This window comes from Vollenhovia emeryi, unplaced genomic scaffold (assembly GCF_000949405.1).
Source record: "Vollenhovia emeryi isolate VEMERY1.0 unplaced genomic scaffold, V.emery_V1.0 DF939282.1, whole genome shotgun sequence".
NCBI lineage: Eukaryota > Metazoa > Arthropoda > Insecta > Hymenoptera > Formicidae > Vollenhovia > Vollenhovia emeryi.
The window spans coordinates 32,256-48,058 of NW_011967084.1; the positions used below are offsets into that span (position 1 = coordinate 32,256).

The following is a 15,803-nucleotide window of genomic DNA, read 5'->3' on the forward strand; positions in this document are numbered from 1 at the left end:
GGGAATTCAACGATCGCACGATGATATCGATCATTGATTATTCACAGAGAGCGATCGCGGTCTCTTCCCGCACTTGTCGCGAACGCGTATCAAGAAAGAACAATATACGTATATGCGAAGCGGCGCGGGCATAATCGTTCAATTCGACTGTCGTCGCGTGAATGATCCTGCGTACGGCGCCGTAAACACCTTTGCCGAAAACCGAGCACGGATTCCAAGAAATGACGTAGCGCCGTAAACACGTCGGTCAAAAACAATCTATTGTGTTTTTGCGTCGCTCGAATTCTCAACGTTCGTAGTTGTTTTTCTTTCGGCGCGGTGACGTATGTTTGCATGCCATTGCATGTGTACCCGAAGGTCGGCAGGGTCGGCTGCGCTATCACTCGCTCGCCGAACGTCGAGCCGGCAAGCAGTGGCGAGAGTCGCTCCGTGTGTATTATTACTTTTGTGTTATTAGTTTCCAAGACTCGATCGCGATGAATATAAGGATAAAACGCTATTGATTTGTACACATCAGTAACAAGTAACGTATCTCGATTAATTATTAAGTTTCCACAACTTGTAATGAAAAACGAATTACATGTTGAGGCGACAGCTCTTTATTAACGCGTTAGATATTTCACGAGACTAATTCATCTAAATTATGAATGTAAACCGTGGTATTTTGTCGTGGTTACATCTCGTTTACGCAACTCGCTTTTAATTATCTATCGATTTCGCGTAATTCATTTTCGGGAAAAGAGAGAAATTTGTACGAACTTCAGCGATCGCGCTGTAACTTGTTCTGTCGTTCTTTGCAACTCGGACGGACAGGAAGTAAAGATAGTTACTTGTTGCACGTTCTTACATTATGTAAATGTAATCGAAAATGATCCCGATTAACTGTCGCAATTAATAACAACTATTTATCGCTGGAAATTTCGCTCACATAATTAATTTTGAGGATTAGATTGAATGACAAAGATTGTAAAATATCGTTTCGTTGTGGACTAATAACATACTTTTACCGCAGAATATGCTTCCGATGCTCGCGTTGCGTTTTATATCGACAATTCAAAAGTGATTTATCCATTATTCCGAATGAAAAATACAAGTCGTTAGTTTGAGTAATTAGTATGACAGAAAGTCATGCGATATTTGTTAATAATATTTCGTGCGTTTCGTGGTAGGTATTTCACATCGCGTACGGGAGTGTCCGAAATTTCGCGCGATCGATGATTTTTGCGAGTGAGTGTTGTGTAAGTGCAACAAGGAAATCTGAGAGGAGGAGCAGGCCCAGAAGGCATCGGGCAACGGCGGAAAATTGGTGAGGTAAGTGTCTTACATTTTGACGTTATTTGCTACTTGTGCAAAATAAAGAATACACCCTGAATATTTCAAAATAAGTGTGAATAAAATTAATTAAGTTATAAAAATGTAAAAACGCAATTTAACGCAAACAAAAGAGGACCGCCGATAAGAATTCGGCAGAGGTGGTGGAGGGCCTCTACAAGTTGGTCTGTTTTTATCGGATAAAAATTTAATTCAAATCTGAAAGAGAGGCATCGTTTCATTTATAACCAGAAAATGCAAAGTTATAATAAAATATATAGAAAATCAAGCTTATCGAGAACAATCTACTACAAATTTTGTTGACAAAAGGAGTACGACGTAGCTTGTCAGCAAGTTTTTATATTTTGCAATTATACGTATAATTTATATGTCAGCAACGAAAAAATGTGAATCGCCAGTACTTAGTTGATTAACGATAAAAAGAATTGTTAGACGACTTTGGGTTGGTAGATGGTTGCTTAATTTTATTTAATAACACTCTCGTGTTACCGACATTTCGTGCATGCAGCACGGAACACAACTAAAGGTTGGGCACTGTATTACCCGTTTGAAAAATGGGCGTAGCGCGGACACACCATAGACATATATGTATATGTCTATGGGACACACACCAAGTGGAGACTTTATCGGCAGTGCTTGAAAATGGATGTAGCGGAGTAGTTTCAAAAATGAAAATGGGCGTAAGGCGCTAAAATCAGCCGAGCGAAAACGGTATAAAGTAAAGCGTCGTCTACAATACGTGGAGTAAACTTGGAGTAATGAGTAAGAGAGAACCATAACTTTTAGCTTTTGGTGTAAGGAAGCTAATTTTTTAAATATTTGTAACACTGGCCGATGGCATTTGGATTCGCCGAGAGTAAGCGTAAGAGCTGAAGTAGAAGTAAGAAATAAAATTGATTCTTCACTTCTACTCCTTACTCCAGGCTTACTTCATACATTGTAGACGACGCATAAAACCGGCGCGGCCGCTCTCAGGTTTCTTTCTGGTACGTACAATCGAATTTCTCATTTCCTATCCAGCTGATCTGATTATTAATTTAAGAATCACAACGATACTTAATGCGGAAAATTTGCGACAAATAACGTTTCGAGATAAAAGTTTTCTTAAATCTGTTAAATGTTTATGATCTTCGTTACAAATGAGACATCCTGTATATGGAGGGGCATACTCGTATTTTAAAATACTGGCAGTGCTGCAAATTTATTGTATACATTGTCTGCGTTTCGGTATTCACTAGCAGTACAGAACATCTATAATGCACGTAATTACACTATACAAACGTAAAAATTTACTGCGTATTAACAAAAAATTAACATAAAACAATTGACAACCGTTGGGTAACGAATTGATGAAGTCTAAATGATTCCTAGTTTCTTCTTCGACCTGCACCTTTATTTTAAATGGAGAACAGCAATAAAAAAAATTGAATTTAGAAATGTTCGGTTCAAGACGGGGTTTTTAATTTAAAAGAGTTTGAGTTGAATATTGTATTTATACATTCTGTCGTAACGCGCGGCATTAAATATCGTACATCGAATTGTAAAAACTCTTTTGAGAACTTTCGATACATTACGGGAAAAAGAAAATCCCTCTTTGTTCTTTGAAATATTTAACGCTGTGTAGAAATTGTTCGTAACAGATATATCATAGACGTAAAAGAGCCGTTCCTTATAATCTTTTCGTGAGAGCAACAAGGAGTAATTGTTATTTGACAAAATAATTAACGTAGGTATTAGTATTTTATAAAAACGTATACAGAGGACAAGATAAATCGATCGCTCGCTCTGCGAGAGGTGACTCTGAATCCTTCAAATGAAGCTACAACGCAACGGCGCATGTAAAAAAACAGACCCTTATATATTTACCTATATTTACATTTGCTTATAATATACATTTTATAATGCTACAGTATATATACTTCAGTCGACGGCCTTTTGATTTAAACGGCTTAATTTTTATTCATCTATCGCCTTCTAGATGTTCTCACGTTCGTAATCGCTATACAGTGTCGTGGTTTCGTTATATTTTGCTAGAATTAGATAACGTCGTAGATGTTTTTTCTTCGAACAAGGATAAAAGCGAGACAGGTCGTTCCAACCGGCGTCATATTCTAGCGGGTGAATGTTATTTCGACGATTGCTGCCACGAGTGCTATCGTGCTCTCGATAACACACGTGGACGATGTTCACGCGGTTGACAACGGCGGGACAGTTGCCGTTCACGTCGTCGAGACATCGGTAGCGGCAGTAAACGCTAAGTAATAATATCACAGTGTAGGTTTCTCGTCCGCCGGCTCCTCTTTTATGGGATGACTGCATTCCATTAGCGCAGGATTCGCCACGGCGATTATGTTGTCTCCGCGCGAGGCTATCACCTACACACATAATTTATGTGCGAGCCATTAACGGCCGTAGTAAAATAGGTGACGTCTATTGCCGTTTTTCCTACCGTTCTAAAGAAGCATACATTATTCAAGAGTAACAAAAAGGAAATGACGGCGTAGCGGATAAAGAGGAAAAGAAACTCGCGTGGCACATTTAGCGATTTTTTTGCAAACGGTTCTTCTAAAGTCCAAGCAAGAATGACGAGAGATAAGAGACGAAGGTACAACGAAGACGTTGAATCGCCTGTTCGTCGCTCACCTTTAGATTGAAGTCACCTTCTTTGTCGGTGTTCTCAGCCTCCGCCTCGTTTGTGTCCTGAAACATACGCGGACATTACGTCGCCGTTCACTCGTCCTCAACTCCGAGGTGTTAAGAATTTTTACGACACAAATATAGCGTTTTCTTAGTATTACACGTACGTGCATAGACGAAGATTCCTCGTTAGAGAAAGAGAACTGGCTATCCGAGTCGCTGATTTCCTCCACGCTGGCGCTGAATATACCATTATTACTCTTCTTCCTCCAGACTGGACTGAAACAATGCGAACGTCAATGTGCACTCTTGCTGCATAAGTAACGATAAACGCGATAACGCGAATATATTTCACAATAAGTCGAAATTGAATAAGGAGACACAACTTTCGAAATTCGAAAAAAATGACACCGCATCTACATACATTTTTGTATCATTATAGATATAACTTGTATGTTAAATATAAGCGGCAATCTAAAGGGTATTTATAACTATCAATGTAAAAAGTGAATTCAAAGCAAGCAAAAAATGCCGTATGAACATAGATTGATTAAAATTTAAATTTTTCGAATTAAATAAGATTTTAAGAGATGCTCGAAGTGGCGGATACTTCTTTCGGGCATTTTAATTAAAAAATTTATACATTTCAATTTATTACCATAATACTATGGTAAGATAGAACTTGCCATCAATTAATTTTGTCAATGACTTGCAAGTACGATTTATCCACCTGCATACATTTTTTTCTCTTGTTCATGAACTCTGTTTAAATCTTGCTGATATATTGAGTGAAAAATGTCGCAGTTAAGACTAAGGATAATCACCTCGACGACCTGGGTCTCCTAGTGATTGAATTGTTAATATCTGTTCCTGAACAGCGTAGATCCAATTCCTCCTGAAACAGTGAACTGCTACAGACAGTAGGAGTAACAAATTGGATGCGTGAGAGAAAGACGGAAAATAACGAAGGAGAGGTGCGAGAGGTAGGGTACATGAAGAAGCACGACCAGATAAACGACAAGTAAACACGACTTGGGATACCAGGCGCAAAGCGTAGAGTCCAAGCAAGTCGTGTCGAATGAATAAACTTTCGAACGACTGATTTTTGCCAAAGCTACTAAAACAACATGTAGTACAAACTTGCAAAGTGAAACTTTTCAGTTTTATTTTTCAATGAAGAATTCCCATACGTCTTAATCTTAGATATCCATTCAACATGCAGATTGACGATGTAGTAAGAGTATATGCAGTATAAGCAAAAGAAACTACGACCAATTCAGTTTTGCTAAGAATGATTGCATTTACAGGATCGCAAAGTGATGAAAGTTAACGAGAGAAAAAACAAAATTTTCCCGTGACGTGTAAACTTTTGTTAGCAAAAATATTAAGACATTAATAATTCGCATGCTGTTGAGTCATTAAAAGAAAAGCAGTTTTTCAAAATTAAGTTCAGATACAGACATATACAAACAACAATAAGTAAAAATTAATAAAAATAAAATTAAAATCAAATACAGAAAACGTCATTCGTGGTTCAATCTGAGATAAATTTTTTGAGTCAATTTAGAATTAAAATTAAAACGTTTAATTTAAGACTGAATTCCCCAAACACCGAAAGATTTGAACTGTTTTAAAGCAAGAATTATTTTAAACTCTAATAGAGAGTAAACGCGCGCCTCAGTACGCGCCATACAGTTGCAAATTGCAAAAGACTCAGGCGGATCTCTACTGCGATCGACATACAGATCTCACGCAATCTCGATTCAATCGCACGAAGCGCAAGCCATGCACGTGTTTTTGCAACTATACTTGACCTTTTTCGCGTCCATTCGGTTTCGCGCATTTAAATTAGTGCGGATGGTTAGTGCAGGGCGATCTCTACGCGGCGGGCGTACGGTTAATGATTAGCGGCCATGCGAGTGCAGCAGGTCACAGTGCACAGTGAACGATTTATTTCTGTGGCCGGGGTGATCTAACCTGCGTCGCGTCCTCACCCTCACCCTCCAGCTCGAGCTTCCGGCGTTTCGCGCGCTCGCCGTCGGTCTCCTCCCCGTTCTCGCGCGGCCTCGACATCGACAAGCTGCAAGAACATCGGGCGATAGGATTAAATAAGTACGCTTATAAGTTGAACTTACTTTACATATTCATTGTCAGTCGAGTTGGACTTTGCAAAATTTTATCGGAAGAAATATCAGTAAAAATATGATAGAATTTTCACGGAGAGAATTTTCTCTTCAAAATCCTGAAAATCATGTAACCGTGGGACGACATGGCATTTCGGAGAATTTTATGAGTTTCTTTTAATTTTACTAGTAAAATGTGCTAAATATAATTACTACTAGTAAATGTACCAAGTATAATTACTAGTAAATGTATGATACAATTTCAAAAAACTCTCATAAAGCTCTTCGAAATACCACGTTGTCTCACGATTGCATGATTTTCAGGGTAAATTTTAAAAGACAATTCTCTCCCCGTGTAGAGTCTAAATCACAGACTCTCTGGTATCCTTAGGCAGTTAGGATGAGAAGAAATCTGAATTTTGAGCTGTCGAATTCGTAGATTCCACGAGTTACTTACTATTGGCTTTTCGAGTAGTGATAGCCGGAATCGCGGACGACGCGACGCGCCAAAGGGAACAACTCGTCCCTCCTGGTGAGGAGGGCAGGCACGAATCTACAGATTTGCGCGGCCGCTTCGTTCACCGACACCTCGTGCAACGTGAGAGGCTTCTCCGGCTTTCTCTTGCAATCGAATCTGCCGTAGATCGCCGCGTACTTCCGGATCTCGTCCATTTTGCGCGGATCACTGTCGGACATCGTCATTACCATCTGCAACGAAACGCAATCCGCTTTGTAAAATCTTATGGTATTTCGCATTGCTCGTTCGTTAGAATTTACGAATTTAATTAAAATTAAAGAGCGCCGCATTTGACAGTCTCTTTAAGCAATTGCGTTTCACATCAAATTTCCCACGGAGGCATCGTTTAACGCAGCGATTTTCAAACAGTGTGCCACGAGAAATTTTAAAACGCGCAATACCTACACGGAGAGAATTTTCTCCTAAAATTTACCTGAAAATTATGCGATTATGGGACAACATGGCAAATAATTTTATGAGAGTTTTTTGAAATTTTACCAGTAGAATGTATATAGTAAAATTAAAAAAAAACTTATAAAATTCTTCGAAACGCCATGTTGTCCCACGACGTGATTTCCAGGGTAAATCTTAAAAGAAAATTCTCTCTGTGCAACTATTTAGTCAGCGACACTGACTTCTCTTCCCTTGGAATCTAATAGTATAGAAGATATTTTTTTTGGCGTGCCGCAGAATATTAGTAATTAGTTTATGCGTGCCACGGGATGAAGAAGGTCGAAAATCGTCCGGCGGTTGAAAGCGAGCGCGGTTGCTCGCGGAGGGAACGTACGGGGCCTTCGTCTTTCGAGCACGAGAAGCGCGGCTGCCGGTGGAAATAAACGTATCACCTCCAGGTTCTTGCAGAGTTTTTTCTTCACGTTGTGGGGTTTGGGATCGAGGGGCCTTATGGTGGCGACGAGCCTCTCGGCGGCCTCGGCGAGCCGCTGCACCTGTGACTGCAGGAGGGTCGGCGTCGGCTGCGTCGGGCTCGCAGGTGCACCGCCACCGCCGCCGCCGCCACCACCGCCGCCGCTCGGACTCGGCGTGGTTCCGCTACCGCACGAAGACTCGCACGTTCCTACCTGTACGCATAACAAAATGCGCGATGAGACGCATAAAAATGGCGAGAAAGCGCACCAGAATGACGCGAACTCATATGATTACCCAGTAAACGCGAACTAACAGTTACGTAACATTAATATTACACGGGGGGAAAATGCTGTTGAATTAAACACAAATCAAGTTGCTTGAATTAAACGTAGACGCCACGGGCTGCCACAAACATAAATAATTCGCTCAATTGTATTTGCCATGGATTGTAATTTTAAGCATTGAACCAAATATCCAGATTATTAAGACAACTACCTGATGATTTTCATTCTTGCTTTAATACTGATGTTGTTCCAACGATTTTATTTCAATTGCACTGATCTTGTTGATACATCATTTATTTCCGTATATAATTTCCTACTCAACAATGTAACTGTTAGGTGCAACGTATACCGAGGAAAGTCCTTCATCATGAGATAGGATTCTAATGTGAGATAGTAGGTTTTCAACGTCCAAATTCAACCGCAAATCTTTTTTCGCAACGATCATACGATCTAACAATCCATTGTTCACTAAACAGATTTCACTCCAAGGGCAATAAATTCATGGTGGAACCAACAGACGATGCCTATCAATTAGCAGAAACTCCGTTATCTCGTATTAGGAGCCTAATAGGGGACTTTCCTCTATCGTCGAGTGGGAAATTATTGTACAACGTAGCTGTTATGTCATTGTAATTTTTGTATCCTAAAGTACGTGGGCCGGTCTCACCATCTCCAATTGGTAGTTCAGGTCAATTTTGCTCAACAATAAATGTGATTGGTCATTTCCAACGGAACAATGGAATTTAATCAGCTGATCAAATTAATCGGAGATGTTTCAGTAAATCTATTCAATAGATCTTTACCAATAGAATCTATCGGAAAACCTCGGCTCTATCAATATATCATTCTCTAGCTAGAGTCTGAATCACAGACTCGACAGACGATCTCCCTCCGATCTCATCGGCGGCAACGAAGCCGGACGACCGGTGAATCCTTACCTGTAACACATTGGGGCTATGAGTGGTCGCGTAAGGTAGGGACGTGTTCGGGCTCGGGCTCTGGCGGAAGGTCGTGGAGGACGCTGACGCCGAGGACACGCTGGTGACCGGCACGACCGGGCTGGCGCTACGGCAGGGCAGCGGCGTCAGCGGCATGTGGGGCGTCGTCGACACGTAGGACGTCGGCGTCAGGGTGGCCTGGGAGGTTGCGGCGAAGCCGGTCGGCAGGCTCTGCATCTGCGGTCGCGGGCTCGCGCACGCGAAACCCACGGCGGCGGCGACCGGGCTCTTGGCGGCCGCCGCGGCGGCGACGACGGCGGCGGCGGCGGCTGCGGCGGTCGTCGGCACGACCGGCGTTTGGAACAGCGCTGCGAGGAGATGCAAGAATTTCGAATTGGCGCACGAGACCTTGTCTCGTCGTGTTTCGCGGCTTACGCTTAAAGAGTGAGAACAAGTGTCCATAGGCAAATGGCCCCATTTGTTTCGCATTCGATTCTGGTCACAAAGTAGGTACCAAACGAAAGGCCTCGTCAAGCTGATCGCAGATACGTCAGTCTCAGAGTGTACCTATTTAACGTTCCAGAGATATCGGGCTCCAAAAGTTCCACTCCATTCCAAACAAATGCTTGGTGTCCGTCCAGACGGCTTCATCGCTGCATGATGTCCTGGAAATTTTTGGAGCCCGATATCTCTGGAACGTTAAATAGGTACACTCTGAGACTGGCATATCTGTAATCAACTTGACGAGACCTTACGTTTGGTACCTACTTTGCGACCGAAATCGAATGCGAACAAAATGGGGCCGATCTTGTTCTCACTCTTTCACGAAGCTCGCACACGAGACGCGGAATTGCGTGAGGCGTGGATACTTTACAGGGATTAGTGAGCCACTCCTGCAAGGCTTTCTGAAGCCTCCTGACGTGAAGCGGCTTGCTGGCCATGCCCACCAGAGCCATGATCTCCAGGAACTCCTCCTCGCCCGCGTCGCACAGCTGCTGCACATCGTCGCCTCCTACAATGACATCAACGATATTAGGCAAAGTCACTCTTCGAGAAGTACGAATAAATGTCGTTCGTCGAGCGCACTCCCCTTTGAACTTGCGGATTCTAAATTCGAATCGTTTCTCTTCTCGCGGAAACATCGGAGTTCTCCGCAGTTTTTAAATTGTAAGTGATTCGAAATGAGGAACTTTCCGAGTACCAAGTTTTAGACGAATTGATTGTATATAAAATCACGTTCTTCAAATTGGTTTCAAGTAAACTTCAATTCGACGCTGTTAAGAAGAAATCGACTGATAATCGCCCAAGAAATCTATGCTCTCTACAGTTTTGGAGCGAAAATGAAACATATGAGGCGAAATATTCACTCTATGGTTCCATTTTTACTCCAAAAACCTTTAGAGAGCACGTAGTTCACAGAAAATGAATACACTAGGATTATTCCAAGGGATTTTTAGCACCGCACAAATTGAACAATCAATATTCTATAATTGTCCACTGTTAGATTAGTTCAACGTTACATCGCAGGGGAAATACTAAATGAGCCATCAGGTGCAGCCAGATAATAAAATTAACACGCCAGTCAATTGAATTAAACATATAGTATATTAATAAAAGATTAGACGTTTTCGCAGCGTCTAGAAACTTAGTCTGTGATTCCCACTGATATATTTTTTTTTCTCAACGACGTCCAGGAAAGATCGCAAGGATCCAGACTGTGCGTTTACGGATCTAGAATTGCTTATTCAGATATCTCCCGAATTTAAATGTTTCCCTGGGATCTGGGACTGCGTGTGAAAATGTTTCGCGCATTCCACGGATGTGCCTCCGGACGCATGCTTACCCATCTCGAGGAGCGTGTCGTAGTATCCCAGTAGCGAGGCGCGCTGCATCACCCTGTACAGCTGCAGCTCGGCCTCGTTCTGCGGCACGGACGTCTGCACCACTGAAAATCGCACACACCGCATTCGTTAAGGGGGTTCATTAAGAGAGAGAGCCCGCGGCGCAATTAGCGGCGAAGAATCGGTCCCGCGATCAGCGGTTTTTGGCCTTTTCAGTTTATCGTCGACGACGCAGTAACAATCGGCGACCGTGGGCCGTTCGACAATCAATTGCCTCGCAATTAGACAGTCTGGCGGATGCGACGACCGACGATGTTCCACGAGCGATTGGGTTGAACTAATTAAAGGGCGATGCTTACACATAAGACGTCGGTAAACGCCAACTAACAGTAATATTATATTATTATAATTTCCCACTCGACAATACAAGTGTAACACGTGTTGCACGTAACAGTTACATCGTCGAGTAAGAAGTTATAATATTGACGTAACGTTAGTGTTAGTTGGTATCTACTGGGACGTTGTTCTTAAGACGATTGTCCTGTAGGCAATGAGAGCAAAGCAGCCAGCGATTTAATCGACTCTCATTGGGTGGAGGTCAATCGTCAATCGCCAATTCCAATCCAATCCGAGTCGGCAATTGCTAGTCTGATTCGGCCTTTGCGCGCATCACACATCTCACCTGTCCGCTTTGATAACGTTCCAGTTATCAAGTTATCCAGAATTTTTTCCCGGGATAAACGGCGCCGCTATTGTGCCTCCGGTATCTCTGACATCTACCCTTTGTTGCATATTGTTAAATTATAAAATTAGGCTTTGATAACGTTCCAGTACAAAGCCTAAGTCAGTTTGCTTGCGGTAACACATCGGGCGGTATCTCGATTTCTAACATGACACTACCGTCTCAAGTAATACGAAATAAAGCCTGGGCGTGGAACAATACACGAAGCGACAAGAAGGGAATCAAGAAGCGCTCGGTGCTCTCCGTTTTATCGCCGACATTTATTAATCACTCACCCCGGTCGGACTTTTTCAGAAACGGTTGAAAATATCAGATTTCTCCGTTACTGAATTTTTTCCCGGGATAAACGGCGCCGCTATTGTACCTCCGGTATCTCTGGTATCTATACCCTTTGTTGCATATTGTTAAATTATAAAATTACTAATACCGTTAGTGATACCATATATATTTGGGCGAATTAGGGAAAGTTATTAATTCAGATTAATTCAGTCTGCCAGTGTATAATCGCAATCACTACCCTCGCGCCGATCACCCTCGATCATCCGCGCCATCGTCGCGCCATCGTGCCAGAACGATCGCGCGAGCTCGCCTCCTCGGACGACGAGCGAGGGGACGCCGGAGTGTCCGACTAGTTTCTTGCAAATTTCGAGGAACTGCGAGAAAAAGCGGCGTGCACACACGTACCGCGTATAAATTAATACCGGTGCCGCCGTTGGAGAGAAAGGAGGAGGTGAGGGAGAGAAGGGCGCGGGGGTAAAACCGAAGAAAGAGGCCGTAGAGGTAGAGAAAGACTGGAAGGAGAGAGAGAGAGAGAGAGAGAGGAGCCGGAAAAAAAACTGGCCGACGGGTCTTATTACGAGCCCGGGTCCCGGTCTCACGCTCGTGCATCGCGGCCACTCGGGCCCGCGAATAAGTCCCCGCTGTCGGGGACGACGGCGACGGCGACGGCGACTCGTTCCGCGAGATTTTTCTAGCGCGAATCGCGACCTGCGAAAAAAGGATCTACGTGGAAGAGTTGGCTTGGGTCAGCAGGATCGGCGGAGCGATAGGAGGGCAAATGAAGAGGGAAAGCGTTCACCGACCGAAGCATGCCAGGAGAGCACTCGGTGCGGGGTAGTTAAGCCTTTAAAAGACCGAGCCGATATCAACTCCGTAAGAAAATACGAAGCAAAGTTAACCGATGAAGAAATTACCAATTATTATAACCAGATTTATGTCTCATTTATCGCCGACTTTTATACATCACGATTTATACCTCGTCGAATCTTTATTTAATTTGGACCGTTTCCCAATCGTGCGCTTCCCGACGTGTGGACATTTTTCCATTTTGACATTCTAAAATTCTATCTCCCTGTGTCTCTTCCATCTTTAAATTATATTTGGAATTCAGTAAAAAAGAGATGTCTTGTCATCCCTCCGGCGTATAATTTGCGAAAAGCAGCTTTATCTTTAATCGCTAAACACTCGAAAACCGTTGGTACCGGCATTTTTCGCGAGAAGAAAATTGTTTCAAAGGGTATCAGCGAATCGGAGTAAATCTCGTAAAAAGCACTCGTCGGTTTCGGGTGAAAATAACATATAACGTTTTTCGTGTCCTATTATATTTTTCGTCGGTTTTTACATTTCCGGATATAATTATCGGGCAAAAATGCGCGTGTCGCGCGGTCGCACGAGGGGGAGGGTCAAATGTCAGTTCGGGTTTTCGCAAATCTTGCCTTTTCGCGAGAACCTTGGCCTGAAAAATCCCAACCGTGCAGGCAGTACGCGAACTCCACCCCACGGTTTTTGCATCGATTCCCGCTTTACGCTTCGCTCCCATTATTATTGCCGCCCGCCATTTATTTATATCGCCGTGGCTGACATCTTATTCACGTTTTCACGTCTTTATTAATACCGCGTGTATGTGATATACACGTTGTTGATCATCTAGCCGAGCCTGTCATCCGCGCGATAACACTTCGATCGAGCTTTTGTTAAAAAATAAAACCACGCGCAATTGTCCGCTCATCATCAACTTCACGCCGCATTAACTGAATTTATTAATAATTTTTCATCCTGCATTTTTATTCCGTATACTTGCTCGACCTAATTTGAGACGTGGGCTAAGCTGCGAATTACCGATTGGGGCGATTGTACTATTTCGAGCGGGCCGGTCCTGCCCTCGAGCGAATTACACGTAATATTAAAAAATTTTTATCTCTACTAAACGTGATAAAACGAAATAACGAGAGTCAAGGCCAAAAAAAACAACGACGAGCTTTAGGTGACAAATTGAAACTAGAATATATTTACACAATTCAAAAGAAATAGAGTACGTCGCGACAACACAGTGTCCTCATCAGCCCATTAGTAGACAGTTTAAACTAAATAGCAGAGTATCAAAGTATCAAAAATATAAGTTAAACAGATTGCGGTTGAAATCAGTTAAAATACGCAACAAACGTACCGAGGGAGACTTGGCAAGTATCCACCTCGACAGTCGGAATAATATTAAAAAACTTTTAATACTAAATATCAAATATTCGAAAATTTAAAATAATTTTAACAAGTCTATATTTATAAAAGTATCAATACCATGTACCATTCATTCGTATCGACCAGTTCTGCTTAAAGTTACCGAAATCCACTCTCGATTTAAACAACTGGGGGGTCAATTCTGTATCTTACACCACAGTGAAAATGCTACGGTAAAAGCGAGTAGCTTCATCTCTTTCTAACTGTCCTTTTAGCCGCTCGCTTTTAGCATTTTCACTATACCGTAAAATACAGAATTGACAGACTTGCTGAGAAAACTACGTGCGCAAAATTGATCGCCGAGCTCCTCGGGATTACAGCGACATTTTTCCGTGGCTCGTCCCCGGCCCTTCGGGCTGGAAATCGTCATCGGTTGTCGTTCGAGTTGCGCGGCTCACCCTGTATACCTGTGACCGACAGAACAGCGGCGGCGGTTCTAGGCCGGGCTCTCGCGGCGTATTTACATAACGACTTTTTTGGCACGGGGTGGCTCGTTTTTGTCGGCCGGGAACGCGAACGCGGCCCGGAGGCGGAGAGGCGCGTCGCGACGGCGAGAAAAACCTGATCCCACCGCGGCGGGAACCCCCGAAGGCTCGCGCGCGCGGCTACCCGGGTCCTCGTCGCCGTCGCCGCCGCGTCGTCGTCGTCGTCGTCGTCGTCCTCGTCCTCGTCATCGCGAGTCCGCGCGTTCTTTGTGGACGAGACCGTGCGCGACCGGTCCGGCGCTTTTCGAGGGGAGAGAAAAAAAAAAGAGCGCGGTCGTAAAGGGGAGAGGGCACGGCGAGTTCGGAGTGGACTTTTTGCTCGCCATTCGTTCGTCATTCAGTACAATTTCGTTCGCATTGTGACCCGTTGTAAAAATCTATCCGTTTGCTTGCATTAATCGCCGGGCTATTTTGGACCCGCGTCGAACTTCCGTTCTCCAACTGGCGGAGAACCGGACGCCGCGCCGGCCGCGCAAATCGAGCGTTATGTTACGGTGCCTTTGCTTCTGTAATCGGAAAGTATCGTGTGCTCTTGTTGAAATATCTAATAAGTTTCGAAAGAACAGTTTCGATTCTGTGTAAGTTCAATAATTAATTAATAAAATTCATAGGACTATAATGTAAAAACCCAAATATGAAGTAATAAAGGAGTAAAAGCCTGTGTCCACGATGCTAGAACTTGATCCAAGTTCTAGTTCCGAGAAATGTGTAGCCAATCAACTTGCGGCTATTCCATAAAAGCTGCAAGTTGATTGGCTACACATTTCTCGAAACTAGCACGTGGACGCGGTTCTTAAGGCCTGTGTCCACGATGCTAGAACTTGGACACAGTTCTTGGATCGTGGACACAAGTCTCGAGGCCTGTGTCCACGATGCTAGAACTTGGTCCAAGTTCTTCAAGTCACAGGCCTTAAGAGCCAAGACAGGATTTTGGTGTCTAAATAATTTTGACTTTAAGTCTATTGCGAAAAATAATACCTCAACCAGGGTTTGAACCTTTAATAATTAATGTAGTAATATCTCGGTAATATCTAATATTAGTAACGCGATAATTTCTTGACTATATTATATAATCTCGAAAGAATTAAGATCTGAATCATTATTCAGTCGTCGGTTAACGTTTTAATGCAACGTTAAATGTCGCGATAATTTTACTCGCATCTATGTCAAATAAGTGATATGAAATACGGACTCTACGTCGTAACGGCGGAAAGAGAGAAACACAAATCGAATTCCGAAACCGGCAAGATTCCCGCAAGGGCCAAACGGCGGAATCGCCGGCGCGTCGCGCCGACAGCTCCGGGATTACCATTGTTTTCTATCCTCGGATATGTTTTACGATCATTGTGTCCGAGAATTAACCCGGAGGGGGCTCCGCGATGCCACTGGGAGCGGAGAAAAACGGCGAGGCGCGCGGCCCACGATTCGCGCAGGAGAACAAGATTAGACGCGGCCGCGCCGAAAAAGAAACGGGCGCGCTAAATCAGAGGCGAGCCCGAATCCCGCGGACGCGCCGATGCGCG

The 15,803-nt window shown here is 43.5% G+C and overlaps 1 protein-coding gene across 1 annotated transcript; it reads right to left on the reverse strand.

Annotated features, from left to right (window-relative positions):
- Positions 1 to 2,266: 2,266 nt before the first annotated feature.
- On the reverse strand, positions 2,267 to 13,766 carry LOC105559247 (NGFI-A-binding protein homolog). The gene is made up of 10 exons (XM_012007399.1): positions 10,542 to 13,766; positions 9,573 to 9,710; positions 8,699 to 9,066; positions 7,455 to 7,688; positions 6,550 to 6,800; positions 5,947 to 6,049; positions 4,794 to 4,864; positions 4,137 to 4,248; positions 3,976 to 4,032; positions 2,267 to 3,707 (listed from the first exon to the last, which is right to left on the reverse strand). Exons 1-10 carry the CDS (start codon positions 10,663 to 10,665, stop codon positions 3,600 to 3,602), a joined length of 1,566 nt encoding a protein of 521 aa, XP_011862789.1. The 5' UTR covers positions 10,666 to 13,766; the 3' UTR covers positions 2,267 to 3,599.
- Between the last annotated feature and the right edge of the window lie 2,037 nt (positions 13,767 to 15,803).